This window comes from Silurus aristotelis (genome assembly GCF_946808225.1).
Source record: "Silurus aristotelis genome assembly, chromosome: 21".
NCBI classification, from domain to species: domain Eukaryota; kingdom Metazoa; phylum Chordata; class Actinopteri; order Siluriformes; family Siluridae; genus Silurus; species Silurus aristotelis.
In genome coordinates, this window is record NC_139594.1 from 20,045,770 (window position 1) to 20,068,836 (window position 23,067).

The window sequence follows — 23,067 nt, forward strand, 5'->3', positions numbered from 1 at the left end:
TATGTGTCCTTGTTGTTGTATAAACGTTAGGGACACTGTGCAGTTGAGACTCTGGTAAGATTCACTCTGGCAGCAGAACTAAAAGGGAGAACCAGAAGGTAACACTGACATGAGGGATCTCTGGGATAAGAGACGACCCACTACACCACCAACAAACCTGAGTGAACATGAGACAGTGAGGGGACGACAGCTTACAAATATCCCAGTTCACCAAACACTCGAGATCCATGATCCCTCCAGATCTGCTCCTTTACCTCAGAAATATCTATCGATTTGAACATTGAGTCTGTGTCTGAGTCCGAACACTGATTGGAAGGCTGTTCCATAACTGTGGGGCTTATAAGAGAAATATCTGCCCCCTGCTGTAGTCTTCATTATTTGGGGTACCAACAAATACCCTGCACCTTTTAATTTAATTAGGCGTACACCCCATCAGGGTTGAACATGAAGTGTTACACGACTTTATACTGGTGGATTAAAGTTGTGCAAACACAGGGGATATAAATGGAACTAAGCCACACTACCAAGGGCAGGGTAGCTGTGTCCTTTTCCAGAATAAACTGGAGCGCCATGTGTTTTCTCATGAGAGTAAGGTATAACCTGATAAGTAGATTCCACTGATCCACAGGGTCTTTCTTGACTTTAATTATGCCCAAATAATCTTAGGGGTGCCAAATTTTTCTCAAAGAACTAAGGAAACTATTTAATCTGCTCAGCAGACCTGTTCAGAAAGGCCACCTGCCATCCAGTATGGAGATCTGAGTAGTCCACCACCATTGTAGGAACAAGTTAACATTTGCAGTAAATCACCATTAAAAAAAAAATGCCATTATCGCTTTACATGTTGCACCTGACCTTACGTTTCCATTCCTCATTTCAAAGCATAAAGTTTTTCATTTCCACTGATGGGGCAGTCTTTCAGTCCAACAAGTTCTAATGCTTGGTGGTGGAAAGGAACAAACAAGCTAGCAGGAAACTTCACAGGAGAGAGGACATTTCACAGAGCCCTCATCAAGGTGCCTCATCCAGTTAATAAACCTCCACTTGACAAGCACCTGCTAAAGACTGCAAAATCATCCGAGCATCACAGAGGATGGTGCCGCCTTGACCTCTTTAGACTGATTAAAGACACCTGATAACCTTATACTCTTTGCCATGTTCCTCAAAGAATTTGTGGATGTTCAGGGTGCTTTATCCTGCTAAAAGTGGTTCCTGCCATTAGGGAACACTGTTACCATGAAGAGGTGTAACTAACCCTAACACTAATCTAAGACCTAAGGTTTTCCAGCAGAACATAACCCGGAGCATCACACTGCCTCTCTCGGCTCTTCCTAGTGCATCTTTAACTTCAAGTAAGTGACTGTCTAGAAAAAGATCTTATTAATCTGCCCAGAACACCTATTGCTCCTTGATCCAGTTGTGATGCTCACCTGTCCATTGTAGGATCTTTTGGTGGTGCAGAGAACCACTCTGCAGCTGCACAGCATGTCTGGCTGGAACGTTGTTTGAGAAAGAATTCTGTTGATCCCATATATTTTTATGTTGTGTTGTGGACAAGTCTAATCTGTTTTTGCTGTTTGGAGATTCTCAGCTCATCATGTGACAGAAAGGAATTCTGACCATGTTTTTCAGGGAAATTCCATAATAGCTTTTAGTGTATGCTTTACTGCTGATGGGCATAGCTACAGGCTGAGCAGAGTGTGTGTGTGTGTGTGTGTGTGTGTGTGTGTGTGTGTGTACATTGTAAAAATAGGATCAAAAATGTCCTAACAGAGTGTTAAATGAAATTTGTGCAGATATTCATATCTGGTCCACTTCATCGCTTTCAACAAGAAACTGTGTCAGATCAAGCCAGTGGCATTCACATATTTGATAGACACTTTTGGGTTTAGATGTATCTGCTGTAGACCATGTTACCTGATGATTTTTGAGATGGAGTGCTTTTGGGCGTCGAACGTAGATGCGTCATTGAGTGTTGAACGATTAACGGTAATTACACTGAGCGTACAGTAGATGCCTCACTTCTGAAGAATTTGACCCGTGTCTGCTTTCAGACAGTGTGTGTGAGAGTCAGGCAGTGTCTGAACATGTGTGTGTGTTGGGGGGGGGGGGGGGGGGGGGCTCTGGGCGGCAGTGTGCTTGTTGGCAGCACTAAGGAACATCGAAAGGTGAAAGCCTGACTGCCTCTCCCCAGCGCTTCACATTGTTCTCGCTATGCGAGCCGAATTCCTGTTGAGGTGAAGACATTCCTCTGCGTGTAATGGGCTATTATGTTTGCTCAGCTCCTATTCAAACCCTTATGACTTACGCCAGAGCCGAGGTCCTCAGAGACCGCCATGCTTGTCTTGATAGGTGGACAAGGTCTTTGTGTTTGGTTTCAAAGCTCGATCAGAAGGTATTTAATGCCGTCGATTCCCACATCTCTGGAAGCAAGCTATACCATCTTAAGATTGTCCTAATCCCCTATTGGGAATCCGGCTCTCATTGTAGCGGTATAGTGGATATGTATTGGAATCGGAAGATTATGATGATGATAATTTTGTTGACAGACGCATCATTTCTTTAGCTAGTGGAAAAGCTTTACTGTATGTACAATGTTGAACTTCACACCATCACCTCCAGCCGGATCATTTGATTCAATCGAATTTAATTTAGGTTTGATTTCAGGTCATTGTAAATAAAACATGGAGAAAAATCACCTTCATTTTAAATAATAATGATTTATTTCCTATAATGCAGACCACCATCGTGGCTACGTAACGACAGCATTTCACAGAAATATCACCACGGCTTGGGCCAATATGGCCTGCTTTTAAATGCATTCTTCCACAAATGCTTTTATAAATATGCATTACAGGGATTATACAGTAGTTTCAGCGCTATCACTACACAGCTTGGAAAAGAGATCTGAACCGCAGCAAAATAAAGGTCGAAGCACTGTATATGGATGTAGCACATGATTGTTCCTGATGTTTAAAAAAAAAAAAAAAAAAAAAAAAGTCCTAATCTTGAGATGTAGAGATTAACTTCAGGATTTCAAAAAGGTCCTTGTTTTCTCCAAAAGAAAAGTCCCCAAGCTTCCCAGTGAAAGCATGTCAGGTGTGTGTGTGTGTGTGTGTCAAGGTCCAAGCATTGGTTCTTTAGGAGAACGTTGTCTACTTTTGGAAAAGCCAATTTCTCAGCATGGCTCGTAAAAGTCCTGTGCCGTGCATCCGCCTCTAGGATGGCGTACCCTTATCAGTCTGGTCTCGTGCTCTGTGGGACAACCTCGTTCGCCATTTCTCCAGGAGAAGCCGGAGCTCTACAGTGGCCCTTTTGCGAACCCTGGAAAGAGAAGGAGCACATCTGGGTCACTTCAGCTGCTTCACTTCAGTGCTTTTATGGATTTATAGGATAATCGATAGAAACATATTAGATTTGGAGAAATCCGAGTTCATCACAGATGAAACATCATTTCTCTTTCAGCACAATCTAGATTTTGTTTATAAATGAAATCCAATGGCGGGTTGAAAAAGATTGTTTATTCTACTGTACATTCAGTTTCCCAGGGTTCAGTGGTGTCTTACCTTTTTCTCCCAGACGTCTTGGCAGCCAGATCGTATTTACACTTCTTCTCGGCACAGTCATGGCCTCCGGCGAGAGGGATCACCTTGTCACGCGCTGTCTTACGACTGAGAGAGAGAGAGAGAGAGAGAGAGAGAGAGAGAGAGAGAGAGAGAGAGAGAGAGAGAGAGAGAGAAATGAACATACCAGGATATATGAGAAGAGCAGCTCAGTTGCGCGTGGAATGTCTCCGGTATTGAAAGCGCGCTGCATAAATCCCCCAAAACAGAAAAACAAAAACCTGCCCCTGCAAGCTCGCGCGCTCTAGGTTTATTTTTGGCCACGTTTGCATGTGGATGTGTGGAATTCCCCCCTCCCACGTGCTTACCACGTTATGATGCGCGTGCGGCAGAACGACCCGCACGTGCCGTCGGTGCTGTCCGCGCACTCGCATCGCGCCGGCTCTCGCGCTGAGCGCTTCCTGCGCACCGCGCTGCCCAGTCCGTACGACACCGTGCGCCTGGAGGAGGAGGAGGAGGAGGAGGAGGAGAGGAGCAGAGCACAGGTCAGTATTCATCAAACCTGCAGCCATCACATCTCTCCGTCAGACCACACACTTACTCCGGAGTGTTGACCCAGATGATGTCCAGGTGGCAGAAATACACGCACTCCTTATCCAGCAAAGTGGCGCACGAGCATCGCTTGGGTCTGAAGTGGCGCGTGCTGAGTGCAGCTTCACCCACAGACTGTAGAGCTGGGATTAAATAATAGAACATTAGAAACAAAGAAAGTTTGCACTCCATCTCCTGATTGTCTTCAGCAGCATGCAAAAAAATCTAGGGTTTTTAAAAAATATATATTTTTCCTTAAGAACGTTATTGCATGCAATATTTTGCTTACTATATAAAACATGCTATATTTTCGTAATTAAATGTTCCATTAAAATCTAATCTGCAGGTGAAATCTAATTCCTAAATTGAAGATACATACCTGTGTGAAAGATTCCTGAAGAAAGCACAGACATCATGGGGAAAAGAATCCGTAATTCCATGATAAATAGAGAATTAAATAAATAAATAATCTCAGCTCTCTTTTTAATCTGATTTATGCATGAACGCATGTAAATGTAAAAAACAAAAATGAAATGAAATGATAAAGGAGCTTGTTTGAGCAGTGTGTTATTTGCGCAAAGTATTCCTGTTGATGCGACCTGCTGTAAGACCTCCACCTTCCTCCCGGACTGGCTTTATATATCCAGCGCCACGGACCACCTCCTGCCTCGCGCCTGTGCGTCGCGTGTAAACAGTCCTGTCCGAGACAATGTTGTTTGTTACCGGTCACTGAAACGCAACGTGGAGGTCGCGATAAGAACTTCTCGAGTTCCAAGATTCCAGGCGCTGCAGCTCGAGCCAAAACTCTGCACCCTTCCAAAGAAAAACTAAATTAAAACATTGAGGCGCAAAGCTTAAGTGGGACCAGTAGGTGGCGTCCGAGGACATCAAGTAGACAGGTCGGGTCTGAAGTAATTCTAAACCAGTAGGATTGGTCATGTGTTTGTAATAAATTGACAGAATACCTGCTGGTTCTCAGAGCTTCAGTGCAGCACCATGAACATGATTACTGCTGAAACATCTCATACGCTTCCTAATGAAGCATTTAAAAATCTAGTGCTCGTGATGATCATGTCCTGCTGCGTACTGGATGAGCTTTAGACTACACACCTCACAGTTGTTTTCTTAACTCAAATGGGGAAGTCCAGCAGTGGAGTGTAAAATGATCCTTTCTAATCTTTTGTTTGTAAAATAACATAAAAAAAAAAAAAAAAGAATCATCCAAAGTAAATGAGACCTGAAGACCTTTAATGACAAATTTGAACATCTTAGATGCTTTGCAGGTCATCATGTTCAGCACCAATCCAACTAGTCCAAGTACATCTACCACTACACCTGAACGTGCTAGAAATTGTAGAAATCGAGGTTTTTAAAATCATTGTACTAAAAAAAAAAACAAAAAAAAAAAAACAAAACAGATGTGTTGAAGTCATCATAGAAGGTTGTGCAGATGAGTGTTTCTGCTGTGTGTAAAAGCGGGTAATGTTGCAGCTGCGCTCTTATCCGCAGGCAAGGGTGGGTACAGCTACAGATATAGCGGCCTCAGATCCTGACATCACCGCTATTATTCTTCACTAAGCTTCATCTGTCAGAAGCTTTCATTAATGCAACAGCTTAGAAGCTTTCTCTTTCACGTATATGCCCAATGAGGAATCTCAGCACATCAGGGGAGGTTTGGAGTCAAATAAGGCTGAAGTTATACAACGTCGTGTTTTGAAAGCTTTCGAGGGCGTTTTTTTTTTTAGATTTTTTAAGTGCGATTCCTGTTTTTGACAACTGTTGTCAACGGACTGTGGTAGTGTTCTCAGATAAACCAAGCATTCAATAGTATTTGAGTGTTTCTCCCACTTACAGTGGGTCTGGTATCTAGGCAACATCCTCCCCACCCACTTGGGTTCAGGTTCTGCCTGTTCTGTACAGCATGTCCTCTGTGTTTTTGCTGAAGTAACACTTCCTGCCACACAGTGTCACTATGGGCTAGCCTCATTGCTATGGAACAGGCACGCACAGCCACCGGTATAGCAGCATGAGTCATGATCGAGCTCCATCATGAAGACATTGTTTAGGCGTTCACCGTATATATGATCCGAAATTACCTTAGTGCGGGATCAGTGTTCAATCCTGAAAGAAGCTAGTGTTCTCGAAGAAATACCGAAACGTCTGCAAAAAGCTGACGAACACAGTTGAGTACAGTTGTAAACAATTTTTTTTTTTTTACTGATACATTTTGATTGTGTAGATACATCCATGTAAAGTGACCATTTTACACATACTCATGGACTTATGGAGATCAACTGGGCACTAGATGTAATATAATAAATAGATGAACACAACATCTGTACACCAAAACACTTCCCCAAAAGCCATATAAATGTTCATATATCAGTACAACATTTATTTACCATTGATAACCATTTGAAAATAAAATGAATTTACCTCCATAGTTTTTTTTTCTTCTCTTTACTTATTTCCATGACTTCAAGGCTAATTAAGCGCAGGCAAGTACTAGAAATGGAAGATAATATTTACAGTTTTCTAACGAAAATCCAAAAAGGCACAAGTGTCTGTACAACATGTACAAAAAGAAAAAGAAAAAATCTGGAGGTGACCAAAATAAAAGTAAAAAAAAAAAAATTGGTCATCAGTTATGATTGCACATACAATTATGAATGTCAGAAAGTGTGCTTTATCGGCGGCTTGCAAGGTGCGAAACCCCTTAAGTGTTTTCACCTTTACAAAGTGACTAAGTTTTACGAAGAAAAAAAAAAAAAAGAGCTAAAGCAATTGACAGAACGATCAAGAGATCGGTAGAATAAGGAAGTACCGAGTTTCCGTTAAGGACCCTCAGGTAGCAATGACAAGTCTGTCTTCGTCATCACTGGAGGCATTGTTAAAGTCATCAGTTACTTTTTGCCTGATGAAGGGTTGTCGTGGCAGTCTTGCCTCACCAGCTTCCACTGCTGGTGCCTTTTGTGCACTCTTAGCTTCTCCCTCTGTGGAACAGGAGGGATGTGGTGGTTGTGTTGATTTTGCCTTTTCGGCATCACTTGTGCTAAGCACTGCATCTTTTCCACTCCTAGTAAGTTTGCTTGGCGAGGTCATTTTCACCAAAGGCTTTACAGCTACGGGAACTGCTGCTACAGGTGTTGCTGCTGGCCAAGTTGTAGGAAAGCTGCCAGAGGGGGAAGATGCCGGGGGAGACTCTGCTACTTGTGTAGGAAGTGAAACTGAGGCTACCCCCTCTGGACTGCCTGGCTTGTCCGGGACCAGAGGGCTGATAGCAGAAAGGGGACTGAGGGAGGGGATCAGAGCGGGCAAAGCAATGTTGAGGATCTGCAGGCCAGGAATATGACCCGGGGAGGCTGTGCTGTTTTGAGGTGCTGGACTGGCGGCCAGGACCTGCACGCCCAGAGCTGCATTTAGTGCAAGACTTTGTTGTGGCACCAGTTGTGTGGAGTTCGCTAAACCCACCACACTCAGTGTCTCCAAACCAACAGGTTGCAGTGTGGCCTGGGAAGCAGTGAGGGTCTGAAGCCCTGCCACCTGGCCAAGAGGGAAGCAGGGTAGAACACTATTTAGCGGGTCCTGAACCACAAGTGGCTGACAAGGTGAGCCCAGAGGCTGGGGGGAGTTGTTAGACATCGGGAGAGGGCTACTAGCCTGTCGGTGGATAACACTGACTGCTGGAATGGTAAGCTGGACGGGCCCTGCTTGAATGGGCACAAATGTAGAATATGCCGCCAATCCAGCAGGCACCAGCTGGATGCCTCCTACCGGGACCATGCTGTGAGGGGAGCGAGTAGGCTGCTGGGAGTGTAGGGGGAGGTGACTGAAGAGGCGAGTAGTGGCTCCAGGTCTGGTTTCTTGCTCTAGACCCAGAGATGGAAAGTGCAAAGATCCCTGAAGGGAGTCTGAAGTTGTCTGGGTGCTTCGGTCAACATTGAAGTAAGACTCGTTTGTGGTTTGGGAGTTACTGGTGGTTGATTCCTCCTGTAAAACAGTATTATAGATTTAGCTACTAGGTTCTTTTGAACAAAACTTCTATACAGAAAAATGCTACTTTTATTCTGTCAGAAATTAATTAACCATTTTTGACCAATGTACCTTTGCATGCAAGATACCTGCCAATCCAAAACTCAATGCATAAAATATAGAAAGAGAAATATATAGAAAGAGGAAGGTCAAGTGGAAAAGATGTAGATCATACCTGGCCCAATGAGGAGCTCTTGCTTGGCACGGGTGGACTTGGAGGCATATCAGGGTCAGGATAATCGATGGACATCTGTCTGCAGGGTGAAACTGGGCTCATCATGTGGACAGACTCCGTGTCAGAGGAATTAAAATCTGAGGTAGGCACTGGGTAAGAGACAAAGGAAGAGGTGCTGGGGCAATGGCTAGAGCAAGCAGCATAGCTTGACATCTGTCTGACCAATGACACAGAGCTGGTTATGGCCAGTGAATAAATGTACGATGCCGGATCCTTTGATGCTGGAGGAATTTGATGAAGAGGAGTTGGGTTAGGGTTTGGACTGAGAGACATTTGTGCTAGGAGAGAGCTGGGTGCTGGATCAGCCTGGCTGGATGGGAGATGCTGTGGGCTTGCGGACACTGATGGCGTGGCAGAAAGGCCTGACTCTGCCTGGCTGTCCTCCTCATCTTCCTCCTCGCCATCATTATCCTCGTCGTCGGGGCCATCGGAATCATCGCCATCGGAATCTTGCCGATCTGCGTTGCCTGTTCTTCCATGATCGCCCCCTGAGGAAGTTTAAAAAATAATTACTGTGGGAAATTACTGTGGGTAATTATCTATCTAATCAAATCAAAATGTGTTTCACACAATGTAAAACCAAAATGTACCTAATTTTATCCTTTAGGAGATAACAAAAAAAGTCTAAAATAAACATTAAAACACTTAAAACTAGCTTGTTCATTATTTTTTTTAAACAGCTTCTTAATTTGTTTGAAAAGATCTTAAAACCAGAGCTACTAACGAGAGAATTCCTATTCCTAAGAATTTTAGAACCGTCATTATATATTCTGTCTTCAAGAGAGAAAGCATTTAACCAAAAACAAGATTACTTGTCACACCTAACGCAAAAACAAAGCAAAATCATGACTATTCAAAATACTTTTTGGAACATTCAATAAGGTTTTTATCGAGTATATTGTGACACTAAAAGATATTCAACATAAGAAACCGAAATCAAACGACGGAACTTTGTACAAGTACATCGTACAATAAACAACTTTAAGCTTTACTAGATCAGAAAAAAAAGATCTTGAAACAAACCTAATGATCGCACACAATCTGCTTTTGCATAGTATTTTATTTTTGAAATAAGATCAATAAATTCCTTCAGGATAGAAATGAGTTTTGATTTAATAAGGAGTTTTTGCAGTGTACAAAAAGAGCACGCCTCTACTTGAATGCCACCAATGCCACCATCTCCATGACCAGTAAATAGACCGATAGACAACATAAGAGGCACATTAGCCCCTACCATCCTAAAAAGGCCTCAATATGGTAAAGCCTGTAATGTGCAATAAAACCGAAACCGAAAAAAAAGGAAAAGCAATGTTGTTGAGTGACTAGAACAAGAGAGCTTTTATCATCTCTAAAATTAGACGTTGCAATTTCCCCTCGCTAAAGGCTGCTCATGCCGCCCACATGCGCTTACAGTTAACAAGGGAAGCTGCCGCATTTAGAATCTTTTAATTACACCACAGCACTGCAATTGATCAGGCCTGCTAGTGAACACAGTGCAGGACAATCAGCATTTAATGGGTGTTATTATTAGTAAACCTATTAATGGGCAAGTTGTTGTTACATGTCTTGGGGGGCTTTGGTGTAAACATACGACGGTGACTGTATTTTGGATTTCTTTAATTAAGCGAGAGTTAAGTACGTGCTGCTTTGCTCCACGATAGAAAATCCAGATTTTCAGGAGCGGAAAACTGAAAATGAACAAACCTTTCCTTCATACAATCAGACTAGAAAATCACTTTTGTTTGCGTCAACTGGCATATATGTTCCCGAACCTTTTTTTTTTTTTTGCATTGCAATGACATATCACTGGTACCTGAGTCTTCAGTGTCGTGGTCCTCGATAACACCAATGGCAACTCCCATCTCCATACACTTCTTACTGTGGGCCTTGGATTTCATGTGCTTTGTCAGGTTTCCTGTGGAAGGGGTGAAACAGACGGGTTCAGCCGAGGGAGGAGGGCTACATGGCTGGGGGAGTGAATTGCATAAGTCAGACATGTCTCTGAGCCTCCATGTTTTGGTTGAGCAACTGTTACAGAAGTTCTTAAAGAAACGTAGGCTGTTCTGACAGCGTATGCCTCTCTGCAGTAAAACGTGGGTAGATGAGCATGGTATGAATCATGTAGGCCTTTTTTTTTTTTTTTTTGAGAGATAGAGAAGATTGCAGGCATGAGAACACTCCGTAGGAATAACACTGTATGTACAGTCTTGGTTATGTTTGTGTGTTTTTAATACTGAACACGTTCGAGTTCAGGATCAAAAGATCGACACGAGAACGTTGATCAGTTTTCATTTCCTGATATTTACCTCATGATATGGCCTGTAGAACATGGCCCTATTGGTGACAAACTCCTCAATAGTGTAGTTGCAGTGTAAAAACTCATCTAAGAATTACAGTCTTATTTCTAGTTTCTATTTCTTCAATCTTTTTTTTCTTCCTTTAAAAATAAAATACGACACAAGAGCAGATCATGCAGGATTATTATTAGTAGTAGTATTTGAAGATAATATATCTTTAAACTTCATTTACAGGTAAATGTACAGGATGATAATCACCATCAGAGGTCATTTGAGGCCTTGTATCTTTTAAGACTTTATCACTTGTTCGTTAGTATTATTTATTCCAAACTCTTGTTTTATGTCGACGCCAACACATTTATTTACAACCTAATAACAAATGAAAAGAGTCTGCAGTTTTAATTCACTCTTTTCAAACATTATCCACTTCGCTTAATATTTTGGGTAATTTTGTTCCTTTATACAAAGAACTTATGGCTTTTTACTACAATAAGTTGTTCTGTAGTTTGATTTCAGTGTCTCATTCTAAAGCTCTTTCGTTGATGCAATAAGTTTAAGTATTTTAAGAAGCAGTAAGTAACGATTTCGCTCCGTTTTTGCATCGTAGCTACTGTATGTTACAAGACGGTCTTCTTTTGAATAAAAAAAAAATGGTTGACAATATATGCACGTATGCATGATCTTGATTTATTTGATTTATGGTGATCTTGTTTTTGCTTTAAATGCTTTGTTTCATTTAAAGACAGAATATATACTGACGATTCTAAAATGAAGAGGAATGTTCTTGTTTAGTATTCTCTTATTAAATCTTTTTACACAAATGATGAAAAAATTAACTGTTTGAAAAATGATTAGCGTGCTAGTTTTGTTTTGCTCAGCTGCCCTGTTCCATCTCTATGTATTAGTAAATTAGTTGTTTCTTTCTTTTGTTTTTCAGGACATTCCAAAACGCTGTATTGGCTATTTCCGTTGTTTTGGGCATGACTTTGTTTCTTTTCTCAGCTTTCAAAATAGATTTGCTCCCATAAACAGCTCTACCGTCTTCGTGTTGGTTTGTCTTTTTTCTCACCAGGAGAAACCCAGAGTCCAAACGAACACATTCGGAACAGAACACACTCACGTGTTACTCTAATAAAAAAAATTAAAAAAATTAGTGGGTTAAAAGAAAAATCTGGCATGATTAAGTTGTTAAAATATCAGGAAATGAAAGCTGAAATTTAGATCTATATATATTTATAACATCCTGTTTCTCTGGAAACTTTGCATATTATGCGCAACTTTCACTACATGTACCATCTGCACTGAGCTAGTGAAGTTCCTGAGATAAGAAAAATAAACCTAAAAAAAAAAATATACAAGAACCCAAACAAATATTTAATGCTGGTTACTATAGAAATTGAAGTGAAATTAATGTGCACCAAGCGGACATACACTCACCTTTCGTTTTGAAAGAGAAATTGCATTGTGCGCAATGATAAGGACGGACATCGGAGTGTGTGCGGATGTGCTTGCGCAGCATGCTTGGCTTTTTACAGCGGATCCCACACTCTTCACAGATGTATTTCCCTCTTCCACGACCTCTCACGTACACATATTCCTCATTCGATTTGTAACTGTTTAAAAGAAGACCATTTGCAGAATGTGACTTTCTACTCGATTTGAACGTGTCGGAAGTGATAGCAAAGAAGATCGCTGAGGATACAAACCCTCCATCGAAGATCTTTACCCGCCGAGGTTCCGCTTTGGAGGAGTCTAACTCGTGGCTTGGCTGACTCTCGGGTTTTGTCTTGCCACAATTCTCGTTTCGCAAGGTGCTTTTTTGGGCCAAAACCTGTCAAATATTTAATTGAGATACAAAATTGGACAAAAAAATTAATTACTGAATAATAAATAAATGAATTAAAAAATTCATTGACTGCATAAAATAAAAGAAAATAAATCAAACCTTTGGCAAAATTTCCTTCAGTTTTCCAGAGTAAGTCAATATGTCGGATTTCAAGCTTGTTGTTATAGCTTGGGTATACAATATCTTCTTGGAGATCTGCTTGGAGTCAAAAAGAGACATGACCACTTTGGTTGGAAGACCCAGTGGATTCGGATTTTTGGGCTTGACTGTCCAGTTAGAGTAGGCCGAGATTCTCTGGTCTGTCTGCTCAATGTGTAGTGGTTTCCTTTTCAACAGAAAACACCAGGTAAAGGTTGTCGCCGTCTTCAGGCTTGGGAAAGACAGACGATGGCTGTCTCGTGTGTTCACAACCGAAACTGAAGCAGCTAATTTGATCTGCCCTTGAAAAGTTGGAGGCCTCACAAGAGATTTCGCTGGAGACCACTGATGCTCCTCAGGCTTTTCTTGTGATTTCAGTGTCGTGTTTCCATGTCCAGAGTGGCTTTGTATACCCAGAGAAGAATGTGGGTCACATCCTGGAACTGTCTGCACTGGTGTGGTAGGCGTCCTGCTCTCCATTTCTTGTTCAACTACGTCACACTTTGTTTCTACCGGATGATTTTTTCCCGGTTCGGCGCATTCAGGGAGCTGCTCGGGGGCATCCGTTTCTATTGGACTGTCTACTGGTTCAGTGGTGCAAACCTGCCGAACAAGCATTAGCTTTCGCTGTCTGGTCAACTCTGACATTTTTGAGTTCAGGTAACTGAGAGACCGGCCATCTGTAAGACACACCGCACCGTGGTCATCTTTTGCCCGTTTCTGTGTCTTTTCCATGGCTATGTCAAGGCTGTTGGCAGGAGAAAGCATACGTTTACTTGAAGCGGTGGGCTCTTGTTGTGGACAAAGGCTCACTGATACCAGTTTTTGGGTGCAGTGTAATGAACCATTAGATGATGATCTTTGGATTTCACCAGTATGGTTTTGTCTAATTGCTGGGACAATGGTCTTCATTTGGAAGCCAACTGACCCGGCGGACCTTACATTTTGCCTGTCTGGTCCGATTTTTGCATTTACTTCAGAAAGGTTTACTTTGGAATCCATTGTTGACGAAGGTAGTGTATGTTCATGAGTGATGAGAATCTGTGGAACTGCAGTAGGTTCTGAAAAAGACTGAGAAGCGGAGACTCCTTCACGATCGGTGGGCAAAACAACTGAGCTTCCCCTGTTAGAGACACACTGCTGATGGGTTTCATAAACATTTTGTATTACATCGCTGTAGGTCGAAACTTTGATCTCGTCTGCAATTGGAACTGTAATAACAGGCAAGGTGATTCGTGCACCCTGCACACTAGTGAAAGTGTGTGCTTGGAGTGAATACTGCATCTGGTATTTAGGTATAAAGTTCTTGATATGATCTGTATCACCAGGCTTTTGAATATCTGCTTCATCTTGCACAACATGCAATAGGGACTCGAGCTTTGAGGTCTGGTGCCATGGATGGGGAAGACCATGAATTTGTGGTTGTTGTGTTTGGCTACCAAGGTTGATATTTTGCACCATTTTTACATTCTTCATCAGGGGCATTTCCATAGAATGCAGCCCAACAGATTTATTAACATTTAATGATTTATGCTGGGACACTGAAAAAATTTTTGTAGAGGGGCATCTCTGGAGTGAGACCGTCGGTTTTCCTGTGGGTTGTTGAGCTTCTGGTCCAATTTTCAAAGACATCTGGCGTACAAGGGGCCCTCGTCTTCTTTCGATAAGGGGTACTTGGGGAGTTGAAGCACACTGTGTATTTTTTGGCACTGTAGTTACCATTGGTGATGTGGACCTGCTGGGAGTAATAGCACTGCAGTCAAATGATTTGCTACGGTAATCGCAAGAAATCTCAACAGATTGTTGAGTACAGCTGATTTGCTCGGAGGCAGCTCGTCTGATCATTCCTGGTACTCCGAGAGTATTGCTTGCTACAGGAAGTTCTTGGACCTCTGGTGGTGGCCTAACACCTTCCACCCTGGATGGACTGTCTGATCTTGGAGGATCATCTCTGTCGAATGAGGCCGAAATACTGGAGCACCTTGACAAGCTACTGTCTCGGCTAAGGCTACGAGAGAGACTCGACTCAAAGCTAGATTCCCCTGAGGAGTGTTCCATTTGTGCCAGCCGTATCCGCTTCTTTTTTGGTGGAAGTTTTTCAGTTGGAAGTTTGGACAAGCTCTCACTTCTCTGAGGCCAGTTGAAAGTTTCTGAAGGCTTTTCTGTTGATTCACTCACTTGAGATTCATGCTCTCGATCTGGTTCTTCTGTTACAAGAATTTCAGGAACTTGAATGTTGTTCTGCCGGACCAATCGAGACTGGGTAGGTGTACAGCTGCTGCTAGCAACTGATGAAGTTTGCTTTTCAAGTTCATTTATTCCCAAATTGGGACATTTCGGTGTGGACATTTTTTCATGGTAACTTTGCAATGAAGAACTAATTGTGTTTTCAACATGCCTTTTCACTGAGCTATTGGCATCCTTTTCCACAGAATCAACTGGAGAGGCTCGGTCAATTGACTCTAACATTTCAAATGAATTTGGTCGGCTGAGAGAGTTAGTGTGTCTAATAACTGAAGTACCGCTTCCATGTCTCTGAAGTTCTGCTCGTTCTTTACTGCATGAGCTGATATGGAGCTCTCGTATTGGAGACAATCTTGCCTCTTCAATGCCTCTTGCAATGAGCTGAATTTGTCCTACTGAAGGAGGGGTATTAGATGTAGGCGTTTGTTGGGTATAAGAATTTCCTGGAAAACTCATGGATATCTGGCTCAAATCAAAACTTCTTGAACATGGAGGCTGTGTTTCAGTCGGAGACTGGTCCTCATCATCCCCAACACTTTTCATCTTGCGTCTTTTTCTGATCAGTGGTTGATCCACAATGCTTGGATTAATGGCACCTCTGCTGATAACAGGTTGTTGTGGTCCGCGTGTGAAAACATCTTGCTCGACATCTCGGACTGGCACCGTTTTGTTTTTTGGACCATGCAATTCAGAGCAATAAAACTTTTTGTGGTTTTCAAAGTTTTCTAATTTGCGATAACGGTTACGACACGTTTCACATTCATAAGTTGTCCCTTTGCTTTGCTGAGTCTTTCGGGTTCTTTCGGGCGCATGATCAAAAGACTTACTTCGAGCTTCGTGGGTAATGCTTGATCCATAATGGCCTTCATCCATAGAATGGACAGAGAGGAGAACATGACTCTCGTTTGTGGAAAAATCTTCAACTGCTGTCTGCCTGACTAAGGTTCTATGTACAGCCTGATTTGGGGTGGAAGGTGCCGGAGAGAAGACATCATTTATTGAACTAAACTTGTCATCGAATGACTGGCATATCCTTAGCGGATGAGGCTGAGGGGTAGCATTCGGGAGGACAGCTGCCCGGCCAGGTGTTGAAGGCACCGAATTACTTCTTGTAATTGGTAAACAATCCATATTGGAATGTTGAGTTGGTACAGGGAGAAGAAAAATTGATTTGGACTTATCAGTAGGTGTAAAGGGAGATTTAGGTATTTCAGAATTTGAGTTTGACCTTCGTACTACTGGTTTTAGATCAAACTGAAAAGAATCTTTAAATATGTAGGATTTGGGGGAGTCTATACTACCTCTGCGGGAAAGAGAAGTACGTCTTGGTTTGACACTATCGAGTTGCTTGGCATCCACAACAGCCTCATTGTCCGATATCAACTTTGTGATGCGCTCTTCTAAAGAAAGAGCTTTTGTCTCCAAAGGGGGACGCATCTGTCCTGGCAAAACTCGAGGCTTTTCACTGGGTGCTACATGCATGACAGTGGCTACTGCAGGTGAAGATAAAACGTGTAAAATCTTTGGATCACTTTCTGTTGGAGGTGTGATCTTGACAAAGGGGCTTGGAGGACTCATAGCTTGATCTGCACTTTCAGACCTTGAAAAGTAACCAGAATCAGTACTTCCCAGACTTCGGGGGCTAAGCAGGCATTTTCCTTCGAGCTGCTGAGAATAGTCAGTTGCCTGCTGCCTCTGAAGTTGTGCATGTCCACTACCTGAAGGAGACTTGCACTGCTGATTGTCCTCCTCACTTATAAAGTCTGGTAAGGGGCTTGTGCAATCCACTTCTTTCAGTGATGACAGAACAGTTACGTTGGACCTCTGGGTCTGGAAATCCCTTTGCCTCTGGGCTGTTGCTTGCTCTGGATTGGAATCTGTAACTCTTGGACTGTCCGCTCGCATGGGTGAAACATTGACGGGGTAAACCACGACTTTAGGGAGAGCTGCAGTTACTTTGGGTTCACAGCCCTTCTGACTGGACAAAAGTTTGATATTTTCAAACATCACAGAATTGTCTGCGTCCCCTTGGCTGCCAGACACTGGGCCTGAACTGTGCAAGCTGCTCTCAGACAAAGCGGTCAAGCTGCTCAGTGAAGAATCCGGGTCCAGATCAGCTGCATTCACCTCCTCATCACTCTCACCGCTTTCCTCTAGATCCGAATTGGTACCAAGCCCTTTATCAGATTCTTGAGATAGAGACCCAGTTCCAGAGTCTTTTGAAATGAGCCCTAGTTTGATGGCATGGGCATGAGACTTTTTATGCTTATAAAGGTTGCTTTTTGTTTTGAACGAGAAGCCACATGTCACACAGGGATATGGTCTTTCTCCAGTGTGGGATCGTATGTGCTTCAGCAATACACTAGGCTTTGCGCATGCTCTGTTACAGTATTCACAAACATACTTTCCTTGCTTTTTCGTTTTCTGCTCCTTACTTGTGACCTCACACATTTGATTCATGCCAAAGTTGACAACTGTTGCCACCTGTACAGGATTAAAGCCAGGTGTGACTGGAACTTGGATGGGGTTGGGAACAGTAGCAGAGAGTGACTGGCACGCCTGCACTGTAGGTGGCTGACTCTGAGGCAGGCCACTGGACCCCGAAGGTACTGGGGCATATGTCAAGTTAAAAGATGGACCTGCACTGTAGCTCTTCTGAAGTCCTGGTTTGTCATGCTGGCTATTAACTGCCTTACTCAGGTGCTTCTGTGAGGTGCAATGTTGAGCAGATAGGACTCCAGTTGACGTACTGTTGTAGAAGTGTGGTTTAGCTGCAGGAAATGCCTGCACAACTGCAGGTTGTGACTGTGGGCCAAAATTAACTGAAGCCATAGCAATGGGAACATCTGACTCTGGAAGAGGAACTGAGGTGGCTTTCCCAAGTTGTCCAATTGGATTACAGTTCCTCTTCTCTGTTAAAGTGTTAAAGTCCGGCTCCATGGCCTTGAGCAGAACATCAAGAGGAGCAGCTGTGTGTGAGGCAGATGTGCCTTTGTTGCTCACTTTTTCACCCCAGGTTTTGGCTAGCACAGACTGTACAACACAAGTCTTATCTGCAACCTTTTCATGGACAAGCATCTCTGACTGTAAGCTAGTCAAATCCTTGCTGTCCACTTTTACAGCTTTATCTGCCAGTGTCCTTTGCTGATCATCATTCTCAGAATCTCGAGCTGATTTGGAGGTACTGTGTGCTTGGCTCTTGGACAATAAAGTGGCAGGTGTGGCTTCCTTGGATAAAGCTGAAACAGATTTCATGGCTTGTGGCAGCTTCTTGATTGGAGACTTGGGTATTTTCTTCAGCTGGTTTTCAGCCAAAACCTTTTTCCTCTTTAGTCCTTTGATGCTATCAGAACTTTTGTCAGTACTTTCATTTCTGCCTGTAGGAGGAAAAAACACAAATGTTAAAAGGAGCTCTTTACTACACATGCTAGGTACACTACATAGTCGAAAGTAAGTCCCCAAACTGTTAACCCTAAAAATGTCTATGTACACTGAAGCATTACAATTTCTCTAAGATTCCCAAAACACTGTTTTCAGCAAGATGATGCTCATCTACACAAAGCAAGCTCCATGAAGACGTGGTTTCCAAGACACTGTGAAGAGAACTCAAGGGACTGATACACTCGTACCTGTCAGTGATGCCTACTATACAAGCCTGTGAGGGAAGTGTTATGATCTGGGGTTGCTTCAGTAGATCACTTGTAGTTTAAGCAAAACAAATGAAGTGACCTGAATATACTAAATGAACAGGTTTTACTATCAATAACTTTTTTATGCCTAATGGCATATTCCAAGATAAAATTGCCAGGATTCAGCAGCTCAAATTGTAACAGGGCGGTTCAGCGAGCATGAAATGATATTTTCATTTTCATTCAGTTCAGACCTTAACCTCATTGAGAAAATGAATAAAATGCTGAAAAAATTATTGTTGTGACAGTGCATAAGACTATTGAAACTTATCAAGTAATTTATTTACGAATAAGGAAATTGAATGAATATATAAATAACACTCGTGTTTGTTAATTTGTTAAAGTGTGCTGAAAAAAGTAGAACAGTTACGTAGAACTTATCTTTACAAAATTCAATATTAAAATTCAATAAAAACACACACACACACACACACACACACACACCCCGACACACACCTCTATTACCTAAATTGTGTCTAACAAATGTAAATTCTTTACTTAAAATTTTATGTTTAATTTTATGCAATCAGTTTAATTTGTGTATTAGAAAATATTTGATATACTCAGTTTAATCGATATAATAAAAAAAGTTATTCGCATTAATTTGAGCGCACCTCACGATTCTGTAGAACCACCTTCAGTGGCAGTAACTTGAAGTAATGAATCCAAATCTTTATTACCACGTATTATGAGTTGCATGTACAAGGAATTTTCATGATTTGCTGGTGCAATACAAATATGAAAGAATATAAATTATAGGAAAATAAAATAACATAAATAAAGGTAAAGATTTAACTATATAATTCTATATAATATGGTGCTCTGTAGGACTTTATGAGGTTTGTGGACATTTGTTTATGCACAGCTCTGGTCCTGCCACAGAATTTCAGGCCTGGATTTTGACTGGACCACCGCAACACCTTGATTCTGTTCTTCTTTTTTTTTTTTCAGCTATTCCGTTGTTGATTTTCTGGTATGGCTTCTCCATATTGGCTTTTGTAAAATAACACTAGTAATGTGTCGTGTTTTGTTGCTGACCTGAGGTCGTATTTACCTTATTCTAAGACCCGTTAAGCAATTTTTTATTAGTCCCCGATACTTTAAACAAGAGCATACAAAGAGGGTGTGTTTTCTTTTTCACAACCGTATACATACACACTTATACATGATACTAAACAAAAGCCAGATCGAATGAACAGATCCTGCAGTGAAATGAAAACGATTCTGTAAAAATAATCAAATTTTATATTTACTTTATACACAAATTTACCTTTGTGTTTAAAAGGGAAAAAAATAATTTGTAACCAATTTTTTAATAATTCAAATCTATTTTTAATCTTTTTTTACAGAGATGCACTAATGCAGTAGGTATACAATAGATTATATACAAACAAAACAAAAATAATCGAGTTAGCCCGAATCCCCTTTTTTAAAATTTAATTAATATCTCTGAGCTACTGAGGCCCACGCATCATTATGCTGAAAAACAACTCTCTGTCTCCTGTTTCCTGCCTCTCTTACTGCCAGCCCTGCCCCTGTCTCACTCGGCTTCATGCCTCCGTCCTGCTTTGTCTTGCGCGATCAGTCTTAATAATTGTACATCGCTGTGAGAAATGAGAATTCGGATTTATTTGTCTTGCTAAATGTCTTATCGTCTGTTAGATAGTGTGTTATAATGGCTGAGGACTACAGTCACTGTATTCAAGTGTTCATCAGTGATGGAACTGTAATGAATGGACATTTGGTGTCGCCCAGATAAGGATGGGTTCCTCTTACGGTTTTCTGCTCGTACCATCTAAAAGGTGGCTGTTGTCACTGCTGGCTCATTAGCGATCACCTCGTAGGGAGTGATTTATGGCACGAAAAATGTAGATCGTAATCTATTTATTTCTGCAGATTTGTGACAATGCCCACTGTTTTGAAGGAATTCGGTTGCGTCCACATTTTTGTTTACACTTCGAACCATTTTATAACGCCTTTCTCTCACACAATTCCCCTTTTTTCAGCAATTCAGCACCAGACTTGGGCCTTTTTTTTTTTTTTTTTTTAACTTTTCTGGAATGTAAAAAAACCTAAACTTTCTCCCGGAAATGAACGGATGTCACCAGAGTGAGCCACACACACACATCAGTCCACAAACGTGCATCTACACACACACACACACACACACACACACACACACACACACACACACACACACACACACAAGTAAGTACACACGTGGGCACACAAACACTAAAATACTAAAATGTTGATTGAATATATATTTAAATTTGCATAGACATTTGCATTTATGGCATTTGTCATATGCATTTATACACTTATTTATATCTTACTGCTCATTGGTCCAGCTGCGAGTGTTTGGTGGTGCTGGGATTTAAATAATATAGGTTCGATGTGAGCGTTACTGACAGAGAAATGGTTTCTAAACACCTAGGGAGTGAAATCTAGCGATTCTCGCTAAAGAGGTCCAGTCATATATTAACATAAATACGGAAAAATGATGATGCAAAGATCAAATGGGTCAAGTTTCAACTGCAGTTTCTGTAATGGACCTGTATTACCTTTCTGAGCACCCCTTTGCGGCTCTTTAAACTCCTTCTGTGCCTCCTCGATCTTGTCTGCAAGACAAAATGGGAAACATGGATATGTTAGAACTTATCAAAAATAAAAATAAAAATCAAACCTTCAAGAGTTTCTCTTAAAAGGAGAAAATCCTGACGATTCCACATATCGGGGGAGGGAATACATACATACATGGATACATTTTTGGATAAATAATTCGACCGAATATATAAATTCCTATTTTGTATAATTTAATGGTAAATGTTAAACACACACGATTATTATTCGTGCAAATTAAATTAATTGAATAATCCACTTTAATCGATATATTTTCAATAGCGTATTGCAGTAATTTGATTTATTCTGAAAAGAGGAAAGCAAGAAATTGTATACGTTTCGCGTTTCTTACCCATGACTGAGCCCAAATCGAATTAAACCGTCACTTAAAAACCAAGGAATGTACCAAACTGAGAATTTTGTGTACCGTTATATATAGAGATTTGCATAATAAATTGAATTTGAATAAATTGAAGGGATTAACCTATAAGCATTAACATATGAATTCATATTTTATAACCTAGTTTACTCTGTAAATTTGCTTTGGGACAATATCTGTTGTTAAAAATGAAAACATCCATGAATATAAATGTTAAGATCACCAATGATCGACAGGAAGCGGGTGTTGATTCATGTGATTCCACACGTGAGCAGATCATTTCGGATTCGTAGTCATGACTGGTACTAATGATCATTAAAAGTCGATGAGAGCTCGTTATATAGAGAACTGCTACAGCAAATCCACATTCCTGATCAACAGTAAAAACATGCATGTTCATGTACAAGTCGATCACGCGATGTTATCGCAATGTTATCGTGATGTTATCGTGATGGCGTTGAGCCTATAAACATGATCAGGATGGTGTTGTGTGGTGTTTTAGGGTTCCCAATGTGGGAGAAGATGGTCGGGCCGTGACCGAGCTCGGAGGATGATGTCAGCACGAGGATTTTACAGTCACACCCTTGTGCTCAACTGCAAACCCTCTGTTCAAGAAACACTTTTTACATGACATAACCCCACCATGCCCCATGACTTGTACCAACCACCCCCTCCCCTCCCCCCAAACTCTACCACCATGGCAGATCTCACAAAACAAAATACCCAGTCACCAGGATTGCCAGTGTACTGATGTGTTTATGGTGGACTCCTTCTCTCCAAGAATAACAAACTCCTCAATTCTTCGTCCTCTTAAAAGAAAAGGACGGAGGACTGTACCCTGACCAGAACAGTGAAGTCAGACATATTTTATTTATTTATTTTTATATGATGTCAGGAGTGGAGCTTCATTTCCAGCAAAGGGACTTGGTGAAGAATCGTTTTAATCATGCCTGCTCAGCAGAACCTGGCAGGAAAATGTGGCTGTGAACAGATTTAGCACAGTTTGTGGATTTCACATTCAGGGGAAACTCAAGTCTTATGGCCTCAAAAGGAAGTTAAACAGAAAGATTCAATTACGACTGCAGGACAACTACCGCACTACAAGTTTACGCTAACAGTTTAATAACGGAATTAAATAGAATTTTAGCATTGCTACATCAAAGGCTTTCTATTAGCATTACCTCAAGGAAAAGAAATGTGTAAGAGGAAAATATTTTGCCCCAGGGATACTGAGCTTCTCAATTACTGCTAAATTTGTATTTATTTTGGATCTTCATAATTGTTGATGTTGGATAAATCTCTCAAAGGAGATTTGTCATATGTTTCTCTCACAAGTTTATCACACAGGATTTTCACTCGGGTTTCTCTCACGTTTCTCTCAAGGGTCTCTCACATAGGCTTCTCACAGGTACAGTGCATCTGGAAAGTTTT

At 41.5% G+C, this 23,067-nt stretch overlaps 2 protein-coding genes and 1 long non-coding RNA gene across 12 annotated transcripts in view; 1 reads left to right on the top strand and 2 right to left on the bottom strand.

The window, feature by feature from the left end:
* Nucleotides 1-2,700: 2,700 nt before the first annotated feature.
* On the bottom strand, nt 2,701-4,936 carry edn1 (endothelin 1). The gene is made up of 5 exons (XM_083523838.1): nt 4,534-4,936; nt 4,165-4,297; nt 3,932-4,063; nt 3,567-3,671; nt 2,701-3,324 (listed from the first exon to the last, which is right to left on the bottom strand). Exons 1-5 carry the CDS (start codon nt 4,661-4,663, stop codon nt 3,219-3,221), a joined length of 606 nt encoding a protein of 201 aa, XP_083379964.1. The 5' UTR covers nt 4,664-4,936; the 3' UTR covers nt 2,701-3,218.
* Nucleotides 4,937-6,342: 1,406 nt separating this feature from the next.
* Nucleotides 6,343-23,067, bottom strand: part of hivep1 (HIVEP zinc finger 1) — a 50,924-nt gene continuing 34,199 nt past the window's right edge. For all 10 annotated transcript variants that reach the window (XM_083523466.1, XM_083523468.1, XM_083523470.1 and 7 more), the window contains 7 exons: nt 21,200-21,256; nt 12,664-18,323; nt 12,425-12,549; nt 12,156-12,331; nt 10,235-10,336; nt 8,362-8,909; nt 6,343-8,144 (listed from right to left, as the gene is read on the bottom strand). In XM_083523466.1, the coding sequence (XP_083379592.1) occupies nt 6,999-8,144; nt 8,362-8,909; nt 10,235-10,336; nt 12,156-12,331; nt 12,425-12,549; nt 12,664-18,323; nt 21,200-21,256 (7,814 nt within the window). In that variant the 3' untranslated portion in view covers nt 6,343-6,998. The remainder of the gene's footprint in view (nt 8,145-8,361; nt 8,910-10,234; nt 10,337-12,155; nt 12,332-12,424; nt 12,550-12,663; nt 18,324-21,199; nt 21,257-23,067) is intronic.
* LOC310716586 lies at nt 10,305-13,549 on the top strand. Its single transcript, XR_014530640.1, has 2 exons — nt 10,305-11,060; nt 11,115-13,549. It is a non-coding gene; the product is annotated as an uncharacterized lncRNA (long non-coding RNA).